Source organism: Acipenser ruthenus, unplaced genomic scaffold, assembly GCF_902713425.1.
Source record: "Acipenser ruthenus unplaced genomic scaffold, fAciRut3.2 maternal haplotype, whole genome shotgun sequence".
Classification (NCBI taxonomy): domain Eukaryota; kingdom Metazoa; phylum Chordata; class Actinopteri; order Acipenseriformes; family Acipenseridae; genus Acipenser; species Acipenser ruthenus.
Window position 1 is genome coordinate 146,014 of NW_026707499.1, and position 22,146 is coordinate 168,159.

At 42.3% G+C, this 22,146-nt stretch overlaps 1 protein-coding gene across 1 annotated transcript in view; it reads right to left on the minus strand.

Moving 5' to 3' along the window:
- Positions 1–22,146, minus strand: part of LOC131727470 (diacylglycerol kinase theta-like) — a 68,972-nt gene that overhangs the window by 14,981 nt on the left and 31,845 nt on the right. Inside the window, exon 16 of the mRNA XM_059018862.1 lies at positions 8,129–8,275. Coding sequence (XP_058874845.1) covers positions 8,129–8,275 — 147 coding nt within the window. The remainder of the gene's footprint in view (positions 1–8,128; positions 8,276–22,146) is intronic.

Here is a 22,146-nt window from a genome sequence, read left to right on the forward strand (position 1 = left end):
CAATGTTTGATTCTGTGTGACACTGATAGTTGTTTATTATTGTTTTTGTTTGCCAAGTTAATTCTGTATAATATACATTTGTTAACTTTTGCTATTTAAGCCGTCAAATTAGACAGTACAAGCCAATAGCTAAAAGTATTGTCAACAGTTTGTGCACAGTTTGTGGTTGGATTGTTTTCATAAAAATAACAATGTAGTTACTTTATTAATTTAAAACAAACTATACATGTTTGTACAGTACTGCATGCTGCAATTCAGTCATTCACTGCAGTTCTTTCAACCATTTTCATAAGGACATTTAACTAAAAATAAGCTTGTAAATACTGTAATACTGTAAACGTGTGAGTTCTATTACTTATATGCATGTTAATGGCATGAATCATGTGCACCTGTGGTTAATTCGACACCTTGGATAAGTCTACACTAAATGGCATCCCCATGGGGTGTCGAGTTAACCGAGGTTGACTGTACAAATAAAAAACAGAAGATCAACACAGACACTCGAGATCAACACAGACACTCTCGAGATCAACACAGACACTCTCGAGATCAACACAGACACCCTCGAGATCAACACAGACACTCTCGAGATCAACACAGACACTCTCGAGATCAACACAGACACTCGAGATCAACACAGACACTCTCGAGATCAACACAGACACTCTCGAGATCAACACAGACACTCTCGAGATCAACACAGACACCCTCGAGATCAACACAGACACTCTCGAGATCAACACAGACACTCTCGAGATCAACACAGACACCCTCGAGATCAACACAGACACTCTCGAGATCAACACAGACACTCGAGATCAACACAGACACTCGAGATCAACACAGACACCCTCGAGATCAACACAGACACTCGAGATCAACACAGACACTCTCGAGATCAACACAGACACTCTCGAGATCAACACAGACACTCTCGAGATCAACACAGACACTCTCGAGATCAACACAGACACCCTCGAGATCAACACAGACACTCTCGAGATCAACACAGACACTCTCGAGATCAACACAGACACTCGAGATCAACACAGACACTCTCGAGATCAACTCAGACACTCTCGAGATCAACACAGACACCCTCGAGATCAACACAGACACTCTCGAGATCAACACAGACACTCTCGAGATCAACACAGACACTCTTGAGATCAACACAAACTCTTGTTCCCCTATTTACTTTTGGCTGTCAATAAAACAAGTCCAAATTAGGCTGTGCACACAACACTAGCTACCAAACAGTGTTCTCTTCACATGTGAAGTTACAATGGCAGGGATTAATAAAAAAATACACAACTTTATTGTATGCTTTATGTTTTTACCTGAAATGCACAAGATTATTATTATTATTATTTTTAAACCATAACTACTGTATGACATCCTTTGTTTTGTAATTAATAAAGTCAGGCCTTCCTTTCTTCTGAGATATTTTTCAACTTTAATAGTGTTACCAGGGCCGGTGCTTGGTAACTTGCCTCCCTAGCACGGCACCCTTATATCAGTCAGGTAAAGATTATTTTACTGATTTTTAAAATCAACAGGGTTTTTAATCAGCTTGTATCGTGCTCCTGGTTTCTGTTTTGAAATTGTACGGGCCCTGTACAGATTTTGAATTGGGTTTCCCTCTGTATATGGGATTTTGAAATGACTGTTTCATTACTTCAATAACGTCAACCTTTGATATTGCAAATCAGCTTCTTGCTAGTCTACAGAAGAACATTATAGGGAACCATTAACAGGGTAGGTTGTGCGGCAGAAGGGAGATGTTAGAATAAGCTAAGCAGACCGAAAAGATATAACTTTTTACCTTAACCAACACATTTTTGATCACAATTTAACAATAATCTGTGCAGTGAAATGATCCAGTGCATTAGGAAAGTTTTTCTAAGGTGCAAACAGAACTATTTACATGACAATATTAAAAAGAACACACTCCCAGTGTATGATTTGAAAATATAAACTTGTACAAAACTTAGCAGAGAGCACCACAGACGTCACGCCAACTACTACCTTCACCAAAACTGTCTAATTACTAGGGGTGGGTATTGGGACTGAGGATCTGCATTGCAATATACTGCAATACTGAAGACAATATTGTGATATGTATTGCGATACATATTGGAATTCAATGCTGAATGATGCTGATGTTGATTTTTTGCTACCAAAATAAATCTCCATATATAAACTGTGCTTTTTGTCATTTTTATGGAATTTAAAGTATTAGAATGTAATATGACAAATTAAACTCTCATATGAAATGCCCAGTAACAATTTTTGTTGGATTCTCAAAGTACATGCATGTGCTTCCAATATGAAAAATAGAAAAACAGTGCTGGTTTGAAAGCTATTACAATTCTCTATAAACATTCATTTTAAATGTTATTTTTTTTAAAACAAATTATTAAAACTAATATCTTTATTTTCATTTTATATTAAACATGTTTTTTAAAGCGCATCCTATGACAGTGGCCATAAACACGGGTTTAAAGCTGCTTTATGTATCACTCAGTGCAGAGACCCGGGGTTTGGAATAAACAACTGACCTTGCTTTTAAGATTTAATATATTATTACAAAACCATATATAAGTGCTACACATGTATTTAAAATAAATAAAAAAATACTGGTAAGTAATGTTATAAACTAATTATTTATCTATCTGCTTTGCCTGTTTTTTTTTCCTCAACTTAACAGTACCAGAACCGCTGTTTTTTTTTTTATCTGACGAGATCAAATGTGGTAGATCCAGGAAAATAAAAAGATATTCAGAATATAGTGTAAAATTACATTGTCCAGAACTGTCGGCAGATTGTTTTTACATTTATTTTTTAAGACTATTAATTGCACTGATACATTTCTTAAATTGGTGACGAATAAAAAATAACTGAGCGTTTGTAATTCGTAATTTTATTGGATACAGAGCTCCAGAAAAAAAGGCATGATGGCAATTGAAGTTCTGCGCTGTGATTACCTCATGAATCAAAAGGAATAGAAAAAAACATGCATGATAAAAATAGCCAAAAAAATAACAAATTTACCCTCTAGATGCTTTCAAAACAAGCCAAATTTGGCTGGAAAAACACCAATCTGACAGCACTGACCAAGGGGGAGTAGCCTAAAGTCACATGCATTACCTATTAAATGTTACCTCAAGTTCACATGTACAAATAAAACATTAATTTGTATCATTTGTTTTAGAAAAAACGATATTTGAATTGCCGTTCCAGTACTTTAAGATGTAGGACTACACCACTGTATGTAAGGTTGGTGGTACTGCCAGTGTATTTTACTTCAGCCTTGTTTGATACTATACAGCCATCCTTTTTAGATTGTTTTATTAGGAAATTATTCCACACATATAACTTTGCTTTGCAGAATTTAAACAGCTCAGAATCTGTGTGCTTCTGCCATATTTTCTTTTGTGTTAGCACTGATCGCATTATGAAGTGATTATCTCGCGAGATAATAGAGGACATTTTCCAGTAGATGTTTCCCTGAATCAGTTAAACCAAAAATACCGATATTGTTGTTCAAATACCGGTTATTGTATTGATGAATATCGCAGTATACCGGTAGACCCTTGTGTCTGCTGGTTTTCATTCCAACTGAGTTCTCAATTACTTAATCAAACCCTTAATTGAAGAAATAATGTGATTAATTAGACATTTTTAATTGTTCAGCTCCTAAAAAATTTGCCGATTTCATGTTACTTATAAAATTGTATAGTTAACTTGAAATCTCCAACTGTTTAAAAGCTGAAAATAATTAAAAAGGCTTAATTAAGCTAATGATTAGTTCAATTAAGGGTTGAATTAAGTAATTGATAACTCAGTTGGAATGAAAACCAGCAGGACACAGGGGTCCCCCAGGACCAGGACTGGGAAACACTACATTAAGTAACTGAGCGGCTCACTTAATTAACGCGCCCAAAGTCAACACAAAAAGCAAAAAGCCTACTTTGGAGATTTGCAATTTAGTTTTTCAACTTCAGAATTCAGCACTACATGGCAATGCCTAGAAGTTGGAATAATGGCAGGATGCACCATTTCTCCACTGGCTTTTACCATGGCAATGGAAGTAATCATTAGGGCATCAAAATGGGTAGTGGGAGGAGAGCGCTTGGCTTCTGGAATGCGACTACCACCAATTTGAGCATACATGGATGACATGACAACCATGACTACAACAGAAACCAATAACATTGAATGGGCACAAATGCAATTCAAGCCCACTAAATCAAGGAGCATCTCTATAATTAAAGGTAAAGTAGTAGATAAAATGTTCTTCATTAATGGTGAAGCAATACCATCAGTGTCTGAGAAGCCAGTGAAAAGTCTTGGGAGATGGTACGACGAGGATCTAAAGGACACAGTTCGTGTGGGAGAAGTTAGACAACAAGCAGTGGAAGGGTTGAAGAGCATAGATAGCAGCGCTTTACCAGGCAAACTAAAACTCTGGTGCTTTCAGTTTGGTCTACTGCCGAGGTTGCTGTGGCCACTGACTGTGTACGAGGTTTCTTTGACAACAGTAGAGAAGCTGGAAGCTTTAATCAGTTCATACATCAGGAAATGGTTGGGAGTTCCACACTGCCTCAGCAGAGTGGGACTGTATGGTAAAGGAATACTGCAGCTACCAGTCTCCGCTCTAACCGAGGAGTTTAAGTGCACCAAGGTCAGACTGGAAATGACATTAGTAGAGTCACGTGACAAATGCGTAAGGGAGGCAGCACCTGTGTTGAAAACTGGAAGAAAGTGGGCGGCAAAGAAAGCTGTGGAGGATGCAAAGGCTGCCCTTCGAATTGGTGATATCATGGGGCAAGTTCAGCATGGAAAAGGGGGTCTTGGTCTCAGTTCAGCTCCTCCTACATGGCACAAGGCAGCCCCAGCTCAACGGAGGAAGCTGGTAGTCAATGAGGTGCAAAAGCAGGAGGAGAGGATGATGTGCGTAAAGTCCATTTCCCAGGCCAAGCAGGGAGAATGGATGAGATGGTAAAGTGTGGAACAACGCATGATTGGCTGGCAAGACCTATGGTCAGTGGAACAGAGCAGGATCAGTTTCCTCATCAGGTCAATATATGATGTTCTCCCATCACCACAGAACCTAAACCTCTGGGTAGGAGAGGATCCCTCATGTCCTTTGTGTTCATCACTTGCAACATTAAGGCACATTTTGACAGGATGTAAGGTGGCTCTTAGCCAAGGACGGTTTATTTGGCGCCATGACCAGGTGCTGCGATGTTTGGCCTTAGCATTGGAAGACAAGCGTAACATGACCAATAAGTTGCCACCTGTTCCATCAAAACATTACACACAAAAGACAACATTCCTCCACAACATTGCGGTATGCTCCATTAGCCTCTGAAGCGGAACAGCGAGGATGGAGAGTCCGGGTTTACCCAGTGGAGGTGGGTTGTCGAGGATTTGTGGCACACTCTACAACCCGGTTTCTCAGAGACGTTGGATTCAGTGGCCAAGAGTTGCATCGCACAGTGAAGAACTTATCTGAAGCAGCAGAGAAGAGTAGCAACTGGCTGTGGTTGAGACAGAAAGATTCTGGCTGGGGATCTCAAGCACAATCGAAAGAAAGAAACGCTGATGTACGGGTAAGTAAGCTGGGCTGAGTTGAGTGGGGGACGAAGGGGGGTGATGCTGGGACGCCAGAATCACCATCGAGCCCTCTTGAGGTGTCGTGGGCTAGTCGACGAAACACAGAGGATGGAAGGTGCCCACTTGAAGACCCTAGAGATGTACCCTACTTAGCTCAATCCAAACGGTTGTCATGCTGATGCGCTGGGGAGACCGCACTGTGGTTGATCCCCGGAGCCAGTATTGCAGCCGTTGTGTGTGCTGATGCGCTAGGGAGGCAATAAGCTGATCCCTGGGGCCAGCATTACACTTCAGCCATCAACACCAGGCAGAAGGATATCTACATCATCATATGGAAGGAAACGCAAATGGATGGAGACACAGATGGATCACATTAGTTTACTGTAAAGCTACGTCTTAGTTGGTGCTTATCTTGGTGAGAGCCGCGTTCAAATCAGCATGAAGTTTTAACATCTACTCTCGTGTAATGGAAATCATTACATGTGAAAACCAGTGCGCACTAGATTTCTACGTGGCCAGACAAAGAGAGAGGAGGAGGAGACGTCCCCAGATATTTAGAAGTCATCTGTCTTTGCCTGTCTGACACACAATGTATACAGCAATTTTTCCTCAACACCCAAACAATCACTGACATCTGCCAACAGCTTCAGGCTGACCTGGAAGGAGACATGCAGAGAGCACACTGTTTGCCTGTAACATAAGGGTATCCGCTGCACTAATATTTTATGCCACTGGTTCGTTCCAACATACTATGGGTTACTGTAAAGCCATAAATATTTAAAACCAAAATATTTGTCGAATCACACCCTTAAAACCTATTTTGCTCCAGGAACATCGCCGACCTGTTGCAATATACAAAGTATTGTTGTGGAATTTGATTTCTTGCCAAAAATGTTTGCAGTTTTTTTTTTCATTCTGGAAAAATGCATAATAAAAGGCTCGCAAATATTTATGTTTTTACAGTACACTGCAGACACGAGCCAGTCAGCTGTGCAGTGCGAGATGTACCTGCATCTTTAGTAAAGCCTCTCACAAGCTGCAACAAAATACAAAGCAGGGTTTTCTTGGGAGGTATAAGTTTCCTGGTGTCCTGGGAGCCATCGATTGCACACATCCTCGCTAATTCGCAGGTGGCAGCTGCGTTTCAGCGGGATGACAGTCTGAGAGGCTGGTTGATAGGGGACAACGGGTATCCGCTGAAGCGGTGGCTACTGAAACTGCTGCTCAACCCCACGACCCCTGCCGATCAGAGATATAACCGTACCTTTAAATGTGCTCATACTGTAATTGAGTGAACATTTGGAATCTTCCAAATGCGATTCCAATGTTTGGATGTCTCTGGGGGAACACTACAGTACACTCCTCAGAGGTTTATCAATATCATCCTGGCTGGTTGTGTTTACATAACATACCTATCCGTAATGGATGTGATGTTGAACTTACAGAGGAAAGATTACAGGGTTTGAGGGAAGCAGATGCTGAACTTGAAGCCCCAGTGGTGGAGGTTGCAGATGCTACAAGTGCCAGGCCGGTCAGACAAAGCCTTATAGATTACTTTTTTATTTTGTAAGCATTAACTCTCCACCTGCAGGCTGCTAAAAAAAAAAAAAAATCGTAGCCTTGCTTGAGGGGCTTGGTCATCCTCCTCACTTGGGCTACTGGACATTTTTTACTTTTTTTTCTTTTTTTAGGGTTTCAAAATGCCATCTGTTTGCCGTTGCAGACGCACACATGCTCTTAAAGGGAAAGTTGAATCCTTATTGGTTGTAACCTTACTCCCCACTGTGCTTTGATTGGCTGGGTGCATGATTCGCTATTTAATATGCGTTAGCCCACGGATGAGACTCGACTTCTAAATCACGTTTTCATGCTCTATCGCGGTGGTTCGCCAATGATGTCATTTTTGCCCGAGCTTCAGCGTACATACTTGATAAATAGGGCTCAAGGTTAAACTGGCAATAAATGCCCCACCCTGAGTTGTTAGTCATTCTTTGAAAATTGACACTTGGAGTACCACTGCAATTGAGAAAGTGTTTTCATTAAAATCAACTGCATGTATGTGAATGGTCTATTCAGGAATACTAAAGGATTGTGGTTTGAGTAAAATCAGTAACAACCCCCACCTAATATAAACCAGCATAGGCTTTTATTTTTTGTGTTGGCCAGTGTCCCAATACTTGTTGGGTATCTGGTTTAATTTAATTTAATTTAATTTAATTTAATCGTGCACTGTAAACCAATGCTGGTACAATTACCAGTATTTGAATTTTCCAGAAAACATATTCCAGAAACATTAATGAATTTAGAGGCCACAATTACCATGCTTTTGCCAGACGAATTAAATACATTTATTTATTTTCAAAAAATCTGATAAAGAAATACAACTATTAAGGTTTTACTGTATTAATAAAATAATAAAAGGTTGGGTGGGTATGCAAGAAACACGTAATAAGACTTATTCTGGTCTGGCTTTTTCCTGTTCTTGTCTCGTTGCACTGGTACTGACCTGGGAATGTTGAGGAAGATGAGCCCTTCAATACTGGGCAGCTCCACCTCATGCTGGTCCACCTGCAGCTGCAGGTGTTGGTGCAGATTTCTGGTGTGGCTGATCTTCTGCAACCCCACTTTAACATACACCCCTTTGTTGTGAAACCTGGAAAACAGGAAAAGGGAGATAATTAACCGAGGACTTAATTGGTCTGTGGAAGGGTGGTGAGCAATTCACTGACACACACGGGACAGAGAAGATTTATCTGCAACAGTTTTATTATTTTCTTTTTGGCTTTATTTTCTCTTTAGCCTGCAGAGAGCGCTGTTGTCTGTGGCCTGTATACTGGCAATGGTAATCAGGACCACAGGTTACCAACACAGGTAAATGCAGACGCACTCACAGGTGCTCAAAAATAATAATGAAAACCAAAGGTGAAATGAAAAAGGGAAAATAAAACACAGTAATAAAACTACAAAACAGAAGTGTCATTGTATGTAAAATAATGTAATTGTATGTAAAAATAATGTGATATCTTGTAACACTTATAAGTCGCCCTGGATAAGGGCGTCTGCTAACAAATAATAATAATAATAATAATAAAAGTGCTGCTTACGCAGTGTCCCCACTGCCGCTATGCCGGTCAGCTCGGGTCTCCGTCCTGCGCTTCGCTGTGCACTATACACTGGGGTGGCCAAGGTTCCCCCTATCACTACACATGTCCCCTCGGGTCCATAACCGTATATTTTAATAAATAGTTTATTTAAGGCTGGCTGTCTTCCTCTGCCGTGCTTGCCTGATTTTATTCGCTCGTTCTTTGCATTTGTTTATGCTCGCCTCCTCAGCTAGCATCACTGGGTTTCCCCCGGTCATGGCCACCCGAATGCACAACCAAGCGCAGTTCTTATGGGCCTCTCAACCATGCAGAGAGAGGGAAAGCCAACACACCTTCCTCCCAACCTCTCCGTGTTATTGCCATGATTGACAGGTAGATCTTACGAGGCTGCTGCCGACCTTCCTGCAGAACCCCGCATGCGCCAGATAGTCAGCACAGACCACCCCACCCCCCCCCATTACAAGGTCTTACACACATCAAGTAATGGCAAAACTTTACTTTTAAAACCAAAATGATATTCAGCTCCTCACAGAAGTACTTTTCGCAAGAATACTTCAATCTATTAAACCTGATTACTTTGTGCTAGAATGCAAAGTGTTATTAACATGAGCAAATGTTAATTGCAGTCACCATTTCCACTTAATTATTTTAATTGGATAATGAAAAACCAAAAACAGTAAAACCATCATCTGTACTTAAACATTATTCTGTTTGGATCTGAATTTCTGGCAGTAGTACTCAAACTGAAAATAAATATTGGGGCTTGATTTTATTGATGGGCTATCGAAAGCAATCTTTAGGACTACTTTCATGCATTAAAAAAAAAATACAGCTATGATGATTATTATTATTATTATTATTATACGTCCTTATCCAGGGCGACTTACAATTGTTACAAGATATCACGTTATTTTTACATACAATTGCATTATTTTTTACACATTATTTTTACATAGAATTACCTATTTATACAGTTGGGTTTTTACTGGAGCAATCTAGGTAAAGTACCTTGCTCAAGGGTACAGCAGCAGTGTCCCCCACCTGGGATTGAACCCATGACCCTCCGGTCAAGAGTCCAGAGTCCTATATACTATAGTGTATATAGATCGGGAGAAAAAAAAACTAATAGGTACAACTATAGTACTTGGCATGGAGGTAGGCGGTCTCTGCTGATTTAATTTCCTACGGTGGTTAGAATGTGATTGATTTTTGTGGCTTGATTTTAGTGTTTGAAAAAATATTAAGCCAGTCACATGAAAGAACGTCAATGGTATTTTATTCTGCATGGTGTTTTGGAAATAGGTTTTCAGAGCATTAGGTTTAAATTCTCTGAACAATTCCCTGTCTGCAGTGGGATATCGGATCTCTGCGACCTCCTGCAGCTCATTGTGGGCCGTGGGCCTCCCGGTGCAGATTTCCGTTCCCATTAATTTCCTACTAATTAATTTCCAGATTTTCCAAACCCAGTCGTTGTTGTTATTTTAATGCAATGGTTCATCACTTGCTACAATTATATGCAATTTGTCTGCTACTGACAATGCCATTCAGATTTATGTAATGATGAGTAACTATTTTTACAGTAAAATTTAAATATTTTGTATTTGTGATGCTTTGATGTTTGTCATTCTTTGTAAAGACTATTCACTTCAAATCAGTTTCTAAAAATAACATTAAAGTTTCTAAAAATAACATTAAAGTTAAATTACATTAAGACAATGTAGTTTTATTTTACAGAAAAAATAATACATTCAAGTGCAGTGTAAATGTGCATATCTACAAAAATAACTCATGCACTTGTGGAAGGTTATTCAATAAAAATGAAAATTTAAATAATATTTTTGGTACAATATCCCCCCGGGTGTGCGGTAAAGCCAGGGACACACTGCCTGATGCGATCGTTGCATCTCTCTGGTGGAGGTCGCGTCGCAAAAAACACCTCTGAGAGCGGGCATCACACACTGCCCGATTGAAATCGCAGGAAGAGAATTTGTGATTTTTTCCTTATGTTTGACCTACCCAATGGAATACCTTGTGTGTGTGTGTGTGTGTGTATTAATAGAGAGAGAATACATGCATGTCTGTCTCCAGTCATGTGACTGAACGCGGTGAACTCATTGGTTGCTGACTTTCAGACTTGTGAGTGGGTCTGACACACTGCCCGATGCAACGGAATCGTATCGCTAAATATTAAACCATTACTATTTTTGTATTGAATTTTAACTTAATTCTCAATATGCATTTCCACAGGATACCTTCATAAACATTTCAAATCAATTAGGTTCACGTCATTGTATGCTCTCATTTCCTCAACATGTGGTTGGAAAATTTCTGGGAAACTGAAGAACCTACTGCCTGCTTTGACAAATTTAGATTAGAGTTAGAGTTCTAAGAAAAGTGCCATAGATTATTTATAAAGTACAAAAATATGCTATCTTTAATTCAAACATACCAATCAAATGGGCTAACTTTAGAAATACTTTTATCTTTGCAGTGTGTCTACAAATTGGTGCAGGCGCCCACCAATAGCTAATATGAGAATCACAGCCATCCACCAGAAGATAGGATATGTTAAACTGCAAAAAGGCAATTTAACATTCCACAGAAGCATGCAAAATACACACACACACACATTTTTTATGTTTAAATGAGATTTCAGAATTACTAGCTATTGGCGAGTGCCTTCTGGCGCCTCCTCACGACACACTTGTTCAGACAGCATCTGTAAACCTCACAACTCTCGACTATACTGAACTATATGGCACTCAATTGTACCAGTACTTGTACTGAACTGCTCCATATTTTGTCGTATTCTACTACTGCTGTTAATTATAACTATATTCTGTATCTTGTAATTGATTTTACTCTTAAAGGTATCCGGTATTCACGTTTTTTGTAATTGCTCTTATTTGAAATCGTTCTTATCCATTTAACTTACTTACTACGTGCTCTCAGGGGTGGGAGCAGAGCAAAGTAGCCAAGACTGCAAATGTATGGTGCCGAGTGAAGCAAGGCAAACATTTTTAGCAGTTTATATTTTAACAGTAGTTGCACGTAGCCTATACACTACAAATACAAAGTAAATATACATATACAACCTACAGAAACAAACACACTGTGCACAATAATTGTAAAAAGCGTTTCATTTTACAAAACAAAGTGCAAACAGAAACTAAAAAAATAAACCCAAACAAAAAAGCTGTATTGCTTGTTTCTTAGCTTATTGTAAAAAACAAAAACACCACAACACAGGCTATGCTCCTGCTCCCTTCAAACCAAAACTAAAAGCTTATTACTGTGCTGAGCATACGTAGTTTCCAGCTAAATACGTCTGCTCGTTTTCACTGCATTTTCTCAGGTACAGCTAACCAAAGACATTCTATTTATTTATATTCTTTTAAATAGAATATCTTTGAGCTAACCTTGGAAGTATTTGCGCTACATCAAAGGTCAAATGACATTCAAACATTGAAACTCAAGTCACTATGAAACAATCTTTAAAAATGTATCAAAGTTCTGTAAATGTGTTGGCTGAAAAGAAACATAACAAGCAGACAAAAATAGATTTTTTTAAAACAACCTTGAGAGACAAATTCAGCAGCATTTTCAAGTTTTGTAAACCTCTTAAAATTATGTTGACATACTACTGAAAAGGAACGTGCAATTTTGCTGCCTTTAAATCAATAAATCGTATTGTACCGCCGTCCCGTTTCTTTACGGCGCCAGCAATAAAGTCGCTGACAAGGTGAATGTTGTTTAGTCTTTTTATTTATTCACTACCAAACAGAGTTGTGTCACACACATTGTTTTAAAACCTAACATCCACCACTCACACGCGCACCACTGACCCGCGCACACACGCAGTCCTCCGCACCGTGCAATCTAACTAACCCCATTCACTCAAGGCTGCGCATACACACTCGCATGCATACCAGTTTAACAATACACACAACACGTACAACATAACACCCACAGCAGCGGATCTCTGAGCCCCCAGTTTTCCGGGTCGCTACACAGTCCCCTCCTTAGTCCCTCATCCCCGAGGGAATCACAAAGTCCCGAAAGCGACCCGGCATCCTTCTGTTTCTTGTTGGGCGCGACTGGGGTCTCCGTTGTGGCCCCCTCTTGTTTTGGGGCAACAGGGTCACTGGTTGTGGGGGGTCGGGCTCCAGGTCAGCCACGTCTATGTCTGGGTTGCGGACTATGGGGTTCTCTTGCAGCAGGTTGAGATCCGGGGGTGATGATGGTGGTGGGCCCAGTGTTCCGGGTACGGTGGCAGGTGGTCCACCCCTTGTTCCTGTCCCCAAGTACGGTGCCATGCAGTCCCGGTGTATGATGACCTTTCGGCCCCTCGGTGGCAAATGTACCCTGTAGACTACTTCCTCAACCCAGCATCTCACATGGCCCCACCCATTTACTGTCCAGCTTCAGGCACCTCCCACACGGTCTCTTGGGGATGAACACCCAGACTGCCTCCCCGGCGTGAAGTAGCGCCCTTGAGTCCCCTGGTCATAGTACCTTTGTCGTACACCAGCAGCCTGGAGGTGGTGCTGGGCGAACTCATGAGCCGTCTCCATCCGGTCTTGCAGTCGGCGGGCATACTCTGGGCCTAGGGGTGCATACATCAACTCAGAAGGTGTCCGGATCTCTCGTCCCAGCATGAGTAGGACCGGGGTGCAGGCGCTGGACCACGGATCGGCAGGCCATGAGCACCAAGGGCAGGTGTTGGTCCTAGTCACGTTGGTGGTCACAGGTAGTCACTGTGAGTTGGGTCGCCAGGGTTCGGTTGAACCTCTCCACGAGGCCATTGCTCTGAGGGTGTAGGGGTGTTGTTCTGGTCTACCGGATGCCCAGCCGGCGGCATGTCTTTGCAAACACTCTGGCCTCAAAGTTCCGACTCTGGTCTGAGTGTAGTTCCTGAGGTACCCCGAACTGGCTGAAGAAACCCTCCAGCAGTGCTCCTGCAACGGTCTCCGCAGGACTCCGTCCCGGATGGCCAGGCCGACCCATTGCAACCATAGGCTCTTAGTGGTGGCGGAGAGGGGAGCGACATCTGGCCAGACATGTTGCCGCTGCCACTCTTGCCAGCAGAGAATCAGCTCCAAGCTCTCGTCAGCCTCCTGCCCTCTTCTCCCATCCCTGTCATCGACCGGGGTCAGCTCGTTGCAGCACGCCAGCTCTTGGTTCCCCTCATCCCCCGTCCAGTCCCGCCTCCCAGTGCCAAGTGCCTGTTCTCTCTGCTTTTGCCTTGCACAATGGCTGCAGTCATTGGCCTCGCAGGGCCTTCTGGACAAGGCATCAGCATTCGAATCTTTCTCCCCTGCGCGGTACTGGATGACATAGTCAAACGCCTGCAGTTGTTCAATCCACCTTGCTACTTGTCCCTCCGGCTCCTTAAAGAACATCAGCAACTGCAGCGCTGCGTGGTCTGTCCTGATCGTGAAGTGGAGGCCGGAGAGGTAGTGACGGAAGTGGCAGGTGGCTTCAATGACTGCCGAGAACTCCTTACAGGTGACAGTACTGGCGCTCGGCTTTGTTCAGTGCCCGGCTATAGTAGGGAATGACCGGCTCACCATGCGGGCTGACCTGGGATAGCACTGCTCCTGGCATCTGTGTCCAGGAGGAAGGGAGCCGTAGGATCTGGGGGTATCAGAACGGGGGATTGGGTCAGGGCTGATTTAAGGTCATCAAAAGCGCATTGCCGGTACTCGGTCCAGACGAACGGTTCCTCTTTCTTTAGCAGGCTGTGGAGCGGGGCCGCCGTCGTGGCGAACCCGGGAATGAATTGTCTGTAATAGAATGCCAGGCCCAGGAATCCTCGTAGCTGTCGGGGATGGGTGGGCACTGGCCAATACCTCACAGCGTCAATCTTGCCTGGCTCTGTCTTGATACTGTCAGCGCCCACGCGATCACCCAGGAAGCTTACCTCTTGCTGCAGAAACTGGCACTTGTTTGGATGGAGCTTCATGACGCTGTGGAGTACCTGGTTCAAAGATGTTAGAGCAGCGTCGACTGTACCACCGTGGATAAAAAGGTTGTCTAGGTAGACCAGGCACTCTGTCAGGGGCAATCCAGTCAGCACTTTCTCCATAAGATGCTCGAACGTCGCAGGTGCATTGCAGAGTCCGAAGGGCATCACCCTGAGTCCAAGAATAGTGGTCTTGGGGCGGGCTTCTGGGGCGAGGGCAACTTGCCAATACCCACTTCGCAGATCCAGCGATGAAAACCACTGGGATTCTGCAACCAGGTCCAAGGACTGATCGATACGGTGTAACTTCGTTGCGGCGCCAGAAAGTCGACACAGAACCGCCATTTCCCATATTTTTTACGGACCATGACGACCGGTGCCACCCAGGGGCTGTCTGATGCTATATAATGCCTGCGTCCAGCATCTCCCTCAACGTCTCCTCGGTCACCATCCTTAGCTGTACGGTTGTTGCCTGCAGGCGGACCCTCTCCGGCACGACATCCATGTGGATCAGTGTCAGGGTGGACCCGGTGTCAATAAGTGCGGTGCAGGGGGCCCCCTCTTGACTGGCACGTGACAGAAGTCCCCGGTCCACGTACGTTCCACAACGACTGCTGGCCGGACAGGCCAGTGACTGGCTGCTGGTCTGGAGAGCGGAGCCCTGCCCTTCTGGACACAGGGCTGGGTCTTCACTGGGGGTGCTGGGTGGTATTTCTGAGGGACGGAGCAAGGGGTCCATGCTGTCCCATCTATGCTGGCCCCAGCTCGTTTCCCGGCGGCTGCAGCGAGTATTGTTGAGATCGGGTGCTGTGCTGAGGTAACGGTATGGGTTTAGTTGGGGTGCGGCGACAGGTGGCAAGCATTGGCCTGGGTTAGCTGGTTGTGGCAGCACGGTGGCGTGTTGCACAAGACGGTTTGTATTTTGCAGCAGTGGCATATGCTGGCGGGGGCCTGAGCTGAACTGTCGTGGCCGGGTAGCATATTGTAAGCTGGGGCCGGAGCGACCAACACAGGCGTGGGCGAGACGGAGGTGCACGGGGTGCCTGTGTGCTACGATTGTAAGTCGCCCTGGATAAGGGCGTCTGCTAAGAAATAAATAAATAAATAATAATAATAGTAGATATGATCATGGCAATCAATCAGATTGGGCATCCATGGCGGGTTGCCGGGGTCGCTATAGCTCTCTGGACCTTCAAGTTGGGTCTGCCTGGCAGTAGGGGGAGCTGTGCCAGCTTGAGGCTTGCTTCTGGGGGCAGCAGGGCCAGCCGGGTCTTCTTTAAGCGCAGCTTCAACTCGTTCTGCCTGGGACACAGCCTGCTCCAGTGAGGCAGGGGCAGCCATCCTGACCTGCTGGCGCAGGGCCGAAGTGGTTAACTCGCGTATGAAGGCTTCAGTGGCAAGGTGCTGAGGCATGGCGGGTGGTTGATCCGGGTACCCTCTGCGGGCCAGGTACAGCATGTCTGCGGCAAGGATACCTAGTCTCTCTTCTGGTCTTCACGTCCTAACAGCCAGATGTTATCTAAACCCTACAGCAGGTTCACTTCTACCGAAGGTCCAGGGCTGTGAGCAAGGCTTCATGGTCCTTTATCTCTGTTGTGCTGAGATCCAACAGCGCCTGCGTGTCCTCCCCCTTCTAATGCAGCTGCCAGCTGCCCTGCCTTCTCGCTGGGACTCCATTGATTAATCAGAGCAGTCATTTTAAATTGTATTAAATAGGCTTCACAGTTAGTAGTTCCATTGTAACGACCTGCTTTGACTGTGCTGCAGTAAGGCCTTACTTTGGCGGCATTAGCTCCCCTCATTCCGACATTTCCACTCAGGTCAGTGACTCAATCCGGTTTGGCACACTAATTGGGGTTGGCATCGCAATCTGGGTAGACACTGCAATTGGGACTGTCACATCTATCTGGGTCGGCTCAGCATAAGCACTTCCATCCTTGTCCCTGCTGTGCACGAAACAGCGCTCATTATGGATCTAAACTGCCTCACCCAACCTCCATAACCAATGTAGACACAAGCATTGCATAATTGTGGCTTATCCCTGTTATGTCAGATTGCAGGTTTTCAAGTACCTGGTCAGTTATGCAGTCAAATAGATGTGATGCCTTCTCCCATTCATTTAATCCACAGTTGTTTGCCATAGCTTCAAACTGTAAAATAAATGCTTTCCAGCTTACCTTCCTGTCATATTTCAAGGTTGGAGTGTAGCCCTGCCCTCTATGGGTTAGCTGGTTGCCTTGCCCTCCATTTACATTTTGGTTCATTTCTGGCCCGCCCTCTGGCTCTGCAAACTCCTCCTTCTTGTTGTCTAAAGCCTCCAGTGATGCTGCGCCGCCATCTTGGCTCCATGTAACTGAACGGGACTCCCATACCTCCTGGTGTGCAGTTTCCTGCTTCAGCTCCATCTCCATATCCCGCTTCTGAACACCAATGTACCTTTTCTTTACGGCATCAGCAATAAAGTTGCTGACAAGGCGAGTGTCGTTTAGTCTTCCTTTTATTTATTGACTACCAAACAGAATTGTAACTGTCACATGCATTTTTTAAAAACCCAATGTCCACCACTCACAAGCGCACCACCGACGCGCACAGACACGCAGTCCTCTGCAGCCGTGCAATCTAACTAACCCGATTCACTCCTGGCTGCGCATACACACTTGCATGCATACCAGCTTAACAATACACACAGGTACAACACATAACACCCACAGCAGCAGGTCTTCTGAGCCCCCAGTTGTCTGGGTCGCTACAGTATACATGGGAGGCAAACCTTAAAATGACAAAGAACTTGTATTTTTCTTTACATTTCTAATACTACGTAGAAATAATTTTAAAACCACAGATACCTTCAAATTATTAGTAAATTGTAACATCATATATGCCACTGACTCACTAAGTCAATGTACAGTCTAGTAGAAGTATAACTCGAACACCAATCATGAAATTGGTATTTGTTTGACCCCGTTGCCATAGTAACCAAATGCACGTCTCTGATAAAAGTATGACTTTACAGTGTAAAATACTGTGAGGAAAATAAAAAGCATATTTTTCACGGTACATTGCAAGAAGCTGAAAACTTTTCGTTTTTGCTTATGAAATCAGCTCGGCTCGCCAACGCCTGCCTTTGCTACAGTACACATTTCAAACACACACTCAGTTTTCAGTTCCCAAAATATTTTTAAAGAAGGAAAATTGTCTATAGTCGGAACACTCCCACTCCTGTGCTCTCAACGGAATTTACTCTTATAAGCAAATATCTTTACTATAAGTTTAATGAAATGTTTTGCATAGTGGGCAAAAAGACAAGAATGAGAGTTTTAAACTGTTAGCTGAACATTTCAAACCAAATAAGATTAAACACATTCACATGAATGAGAACGGAATCTTAATAAGGGAACACTAAGATAGCAAGTTGGCTTACAACTTACCAACCAGAAAATAGACAACGTTAAAGTAATAATACTATTGACATACTTTATTTTTTATATACATATTTTCATGTGAAAAACACTTTGATCAATATAAAAAAATTGACATCTACATAATTTATTGAAACATTTGTGGAGAAATTATGTGGTAAAAGGATGCGGCCCCTTTAACAGTGTGTATGTACAGTAGTGTGCAAATGTATTGGAACCCCTCAAGATTTGTCATATATATATATATATATATATATATATATATATATATATATCCTTTATATACCTATCTGCATGAAAACCTCTGGGTGTGAGTATCAATTTACGGTCAGCAATCAGTGCTATAGAAACAATAGGCTCTTGTGTGTAAATGTTAGACCACTTTGTGCTTTAATTAGGCATCTTAAACAACTGAAAAGTCTCATGCATTTTACCATTTGTGGCTACGTGTTCCTTTTCTCTTAATACTTTTAATTAATTGCATGTGTGGCCTTTTAAAGTCATCAATTACAATTAGACAATCACTAAATTGACTATTTTGACAATTTCCCAAGATTTTCAGTTACAATGGTTTGATTTAATATGCACAAGATATCAAAACTACAGAAGCAATGGGTTGTTCAAATAAATTTGCACACTACTGTATTTCAGCTCCAGCCTTTTGAATGAATGCATGCAGCCTGGCAGTGAGTATGCACAGAAGGAGGGAGCGCTTCAGTCCTTAGGGGAGTAATGTAAGACATGAGCTCTGGTAGTAGGAACCTTTTCCGATGTTGGAAGAAATTAAGTACTGATATGTATTATTCCAACAGGAACCTGATTTACCATGTGCGCTCAAATAAAAGTGACAAAGAGGCTGCAGTTGTGGTATTCATCCACTAACCTATCTAGCTCCTTAGCTGGCCTGCTATCTTCAAGACCCCACTCTGAAGTGTGATGGACCCTCTCCTGCTACCCAGACCAATGGGAGATTTCATTACAGGCTCTAGGTCTAAAAGCTGGTGAAAGCCAACCAAGTTTACAAGTAAGTATTTGGAAATAGTTTACAGGCTGTGCAGATATCTGGTACCTTGTTTCCTTAAGCTCTTGCGATGCAAGCAATGTGACAAACAAAAATAAAAATACTAAACGGTATAGGGCCCCATTCACTAAAGGCTCTTATGATTTAAGGTGCGCTATTGAATTTTAAAGCATAAGGCACATATTAACACACATGCCTTAAAAATATGGTGTTGAGTTGATTGGCATCTGCTGAATATGTCTAATGCACTGTAATGTATTCAAATGATGTGGAAAGATAGCACTAATGAGAGGAATGGTGTGCACATGGTATTTACTAAAGCATGTTAACCATCAGGTGCACCTTAAATCCCGTTGTTAGTAGCATGGATGGAAAGCAGGTGTTATGAGTGGAGACCAATCTTATAAATATCTGCCTTCAGCACAACTTTATTTTACTCATCATGGAGGCACATCTTGTTAACAGAGAAAGGCAGCATTTTCAAAAGAGAGGAAGAAGAAAGGGGTCTGATCGATAGTGCCCATCAAAATATATATATATATATATATATATATATATATATATATATATACACACATATACACACACACAGTACTGTGCAAAAGTTTTAGGCAGGTGTGAAAAAATGCTGTAAAGTAAGAATGCTTTCAAAAATAAACATGTTAATAGATTATATTTATCAATTAACTAAATGCAAAGTGAGTGAACAGAAGAAAAATCTAAATCAAATCCATATTTGGTGTGACCACCCTTTGCCTTCAAAACAGCATCAATTCTTCTAGGTACACTTGCACAAAGTCAGGGATTTTGTAGGCATATAGTCAGGTGTATGATTAAACAATTATACCAAACAGGTGCTAATGATCATCAATTCAATACGTAGGTTGAAACACAATCATTAACTGAAACAGAAACAGCTGTGTAGGAGGAGTAAAACTGGGTGAGGAACAGCCAAACTCAGCTAACAAGGTGAGGTTGCTGAAGACAGTTTACTGTCAAAAGTCATACACCATGGCAAGACTGAGCACAGCAACAAGACACAAGGTAGTTATACTGCATCAGCAAGGTCTCTCCCAGGCAGAAATTTCAAGGCAGACAGGGGTTTCCAGATGTGCTGTCCAAGATCTTTTGAAGAAGCACAAACAAACGGACAACGTTGAGGACCGTAGACGCAGTGGTCGGCCAAGGAAACTTACTGCAGCAGATGAAAGACACATCATGCTTAGTTCCCTTCGCAATCGGAAGATGTCTAGCAGTGCCATCAGCTCAGAATTGGCAGAAAACAGTGGGACCCTGGTACACCCATCTACTGTCCGGAGAAGTCTGGTCAGAAGTGGCCTTCATGGAAGACTTGCGGCCAAAAAGCCATACCTCCGACGTGGAAACAAGGCCAAGCGACTCAACTATGCACGAAAACACAGGAACTGGGGTGCAGAAAAATGGCAGCAGGTGCTCTGGACTGATGAGTCAAAATTTGAAATATTTGGCTGTAGCAGAAGGCAGTTTGTTCGCCGAAGGACTGGAGAGCGGTACACGAATGAGTGTCTGCAGGCAACAGTGAAGCATGGTGGAGGTTCCGTGCAAGTTTGGGGCTGCATTTCTGCAAATGGAGTTGGGGATTTGGTCAGAATTAATGGTCTCCTCAATGCTGAGAAGTACAGGCAGATACTTATCCATCATGCAATACCATCAGGGAGGCATCTGATTGGCTCCAAATTTATTCTGTAGCATGACAACGACCCCAAACATACAGCGAAAGTCATTAAGAACTATCTTCTGCTTAAAGAAGAACAAGGAGTCCTGGAAGTGATGGTATGGCCCCCACAGAGCCCTGATCTCAACATCATCGAGTCTGTCTGGGATTACATGAAGAGAGAGAAGCAACTGAGGCTGCCTAAATCCACAGAAGAACTATGGTTAGTTCTCCAAGATGTTTGGGCCAACCTACCTGCCGAGTTCCTTCTAAAACTGTGTGCAAGTGTACCAAGAAGAATTGATGCTGTTTTGAAGGCAAAGGGTGGTCACACCAAATATTGATTTGATGTAGATTTTTCTTCTGTTCACTCACTTTGCATTTTGTTAATTGATAAATATAAACTATTAACATGTCTATATTTGAAAGCATTCTTACTTTACAGCATTTTTTCACACCTGCCTAAAACTTTTGCACAGTACTGTATGTGTGTGTGTATATATATATATATATATATATATATATATATATATATATATATATATATATATATATATATCATTATAGCAGTTTTCCTATTTTTTAAAAATACATTTTAATGGTTCAGGAAACAATACTAGATATCACTTTCCCATTTCTTGGTGCTGAATGAACAGCTCCGCATATCAGCAAAATCTAATAGACCGAGCCGGCAGATACGAAACAGTAAACAACTGGAGTAATGCAAGAGAATTGAGCTTTACTGTCTCTGTGCCCCTAAATATGTAATTTAAGTAATTGTTGTAATAATAATAATAATACTAATAATAATAATAACTTGAACTGCTAGGCAGTTTTACGGCTTCCAAGCTCAGCACCAGATGGAAATTTTGGCAAGCTGTAGCATTGCAGCACAAGGGTCAGCAACAGATCAGTTTTATAGATCAGTTTTAATTCAAAATACAGCATTAGTTCATTATCTCACAATGCTTTATAACTTTAAACACCATAGTAACCATGACCCTATCTACACACTGTAAGGAGATATAAATGTGACATTCTGAAATCTAGCATGAAATACTGTACTTCTATTATGGCTTCCGGTAGACTTTCGCAATATAATTTTGTAGTTTCTTTGATTACATGATGGTAAATATAATATCAAAATTATGTTGAGTTTTTTTTTGTTTTGTTTTCTTTTTTTTAAATGATGTCTCAATCCTAAAATTCTAGGAAATGCAAAACTTTTGGCCATAGCTGTACAGTATTTGTTTGATATATGGTATGTGTCATTAAGTTTTAATTAAGTGCCCCATCCGGGTAGAAATGTGCTGAGTTGATTG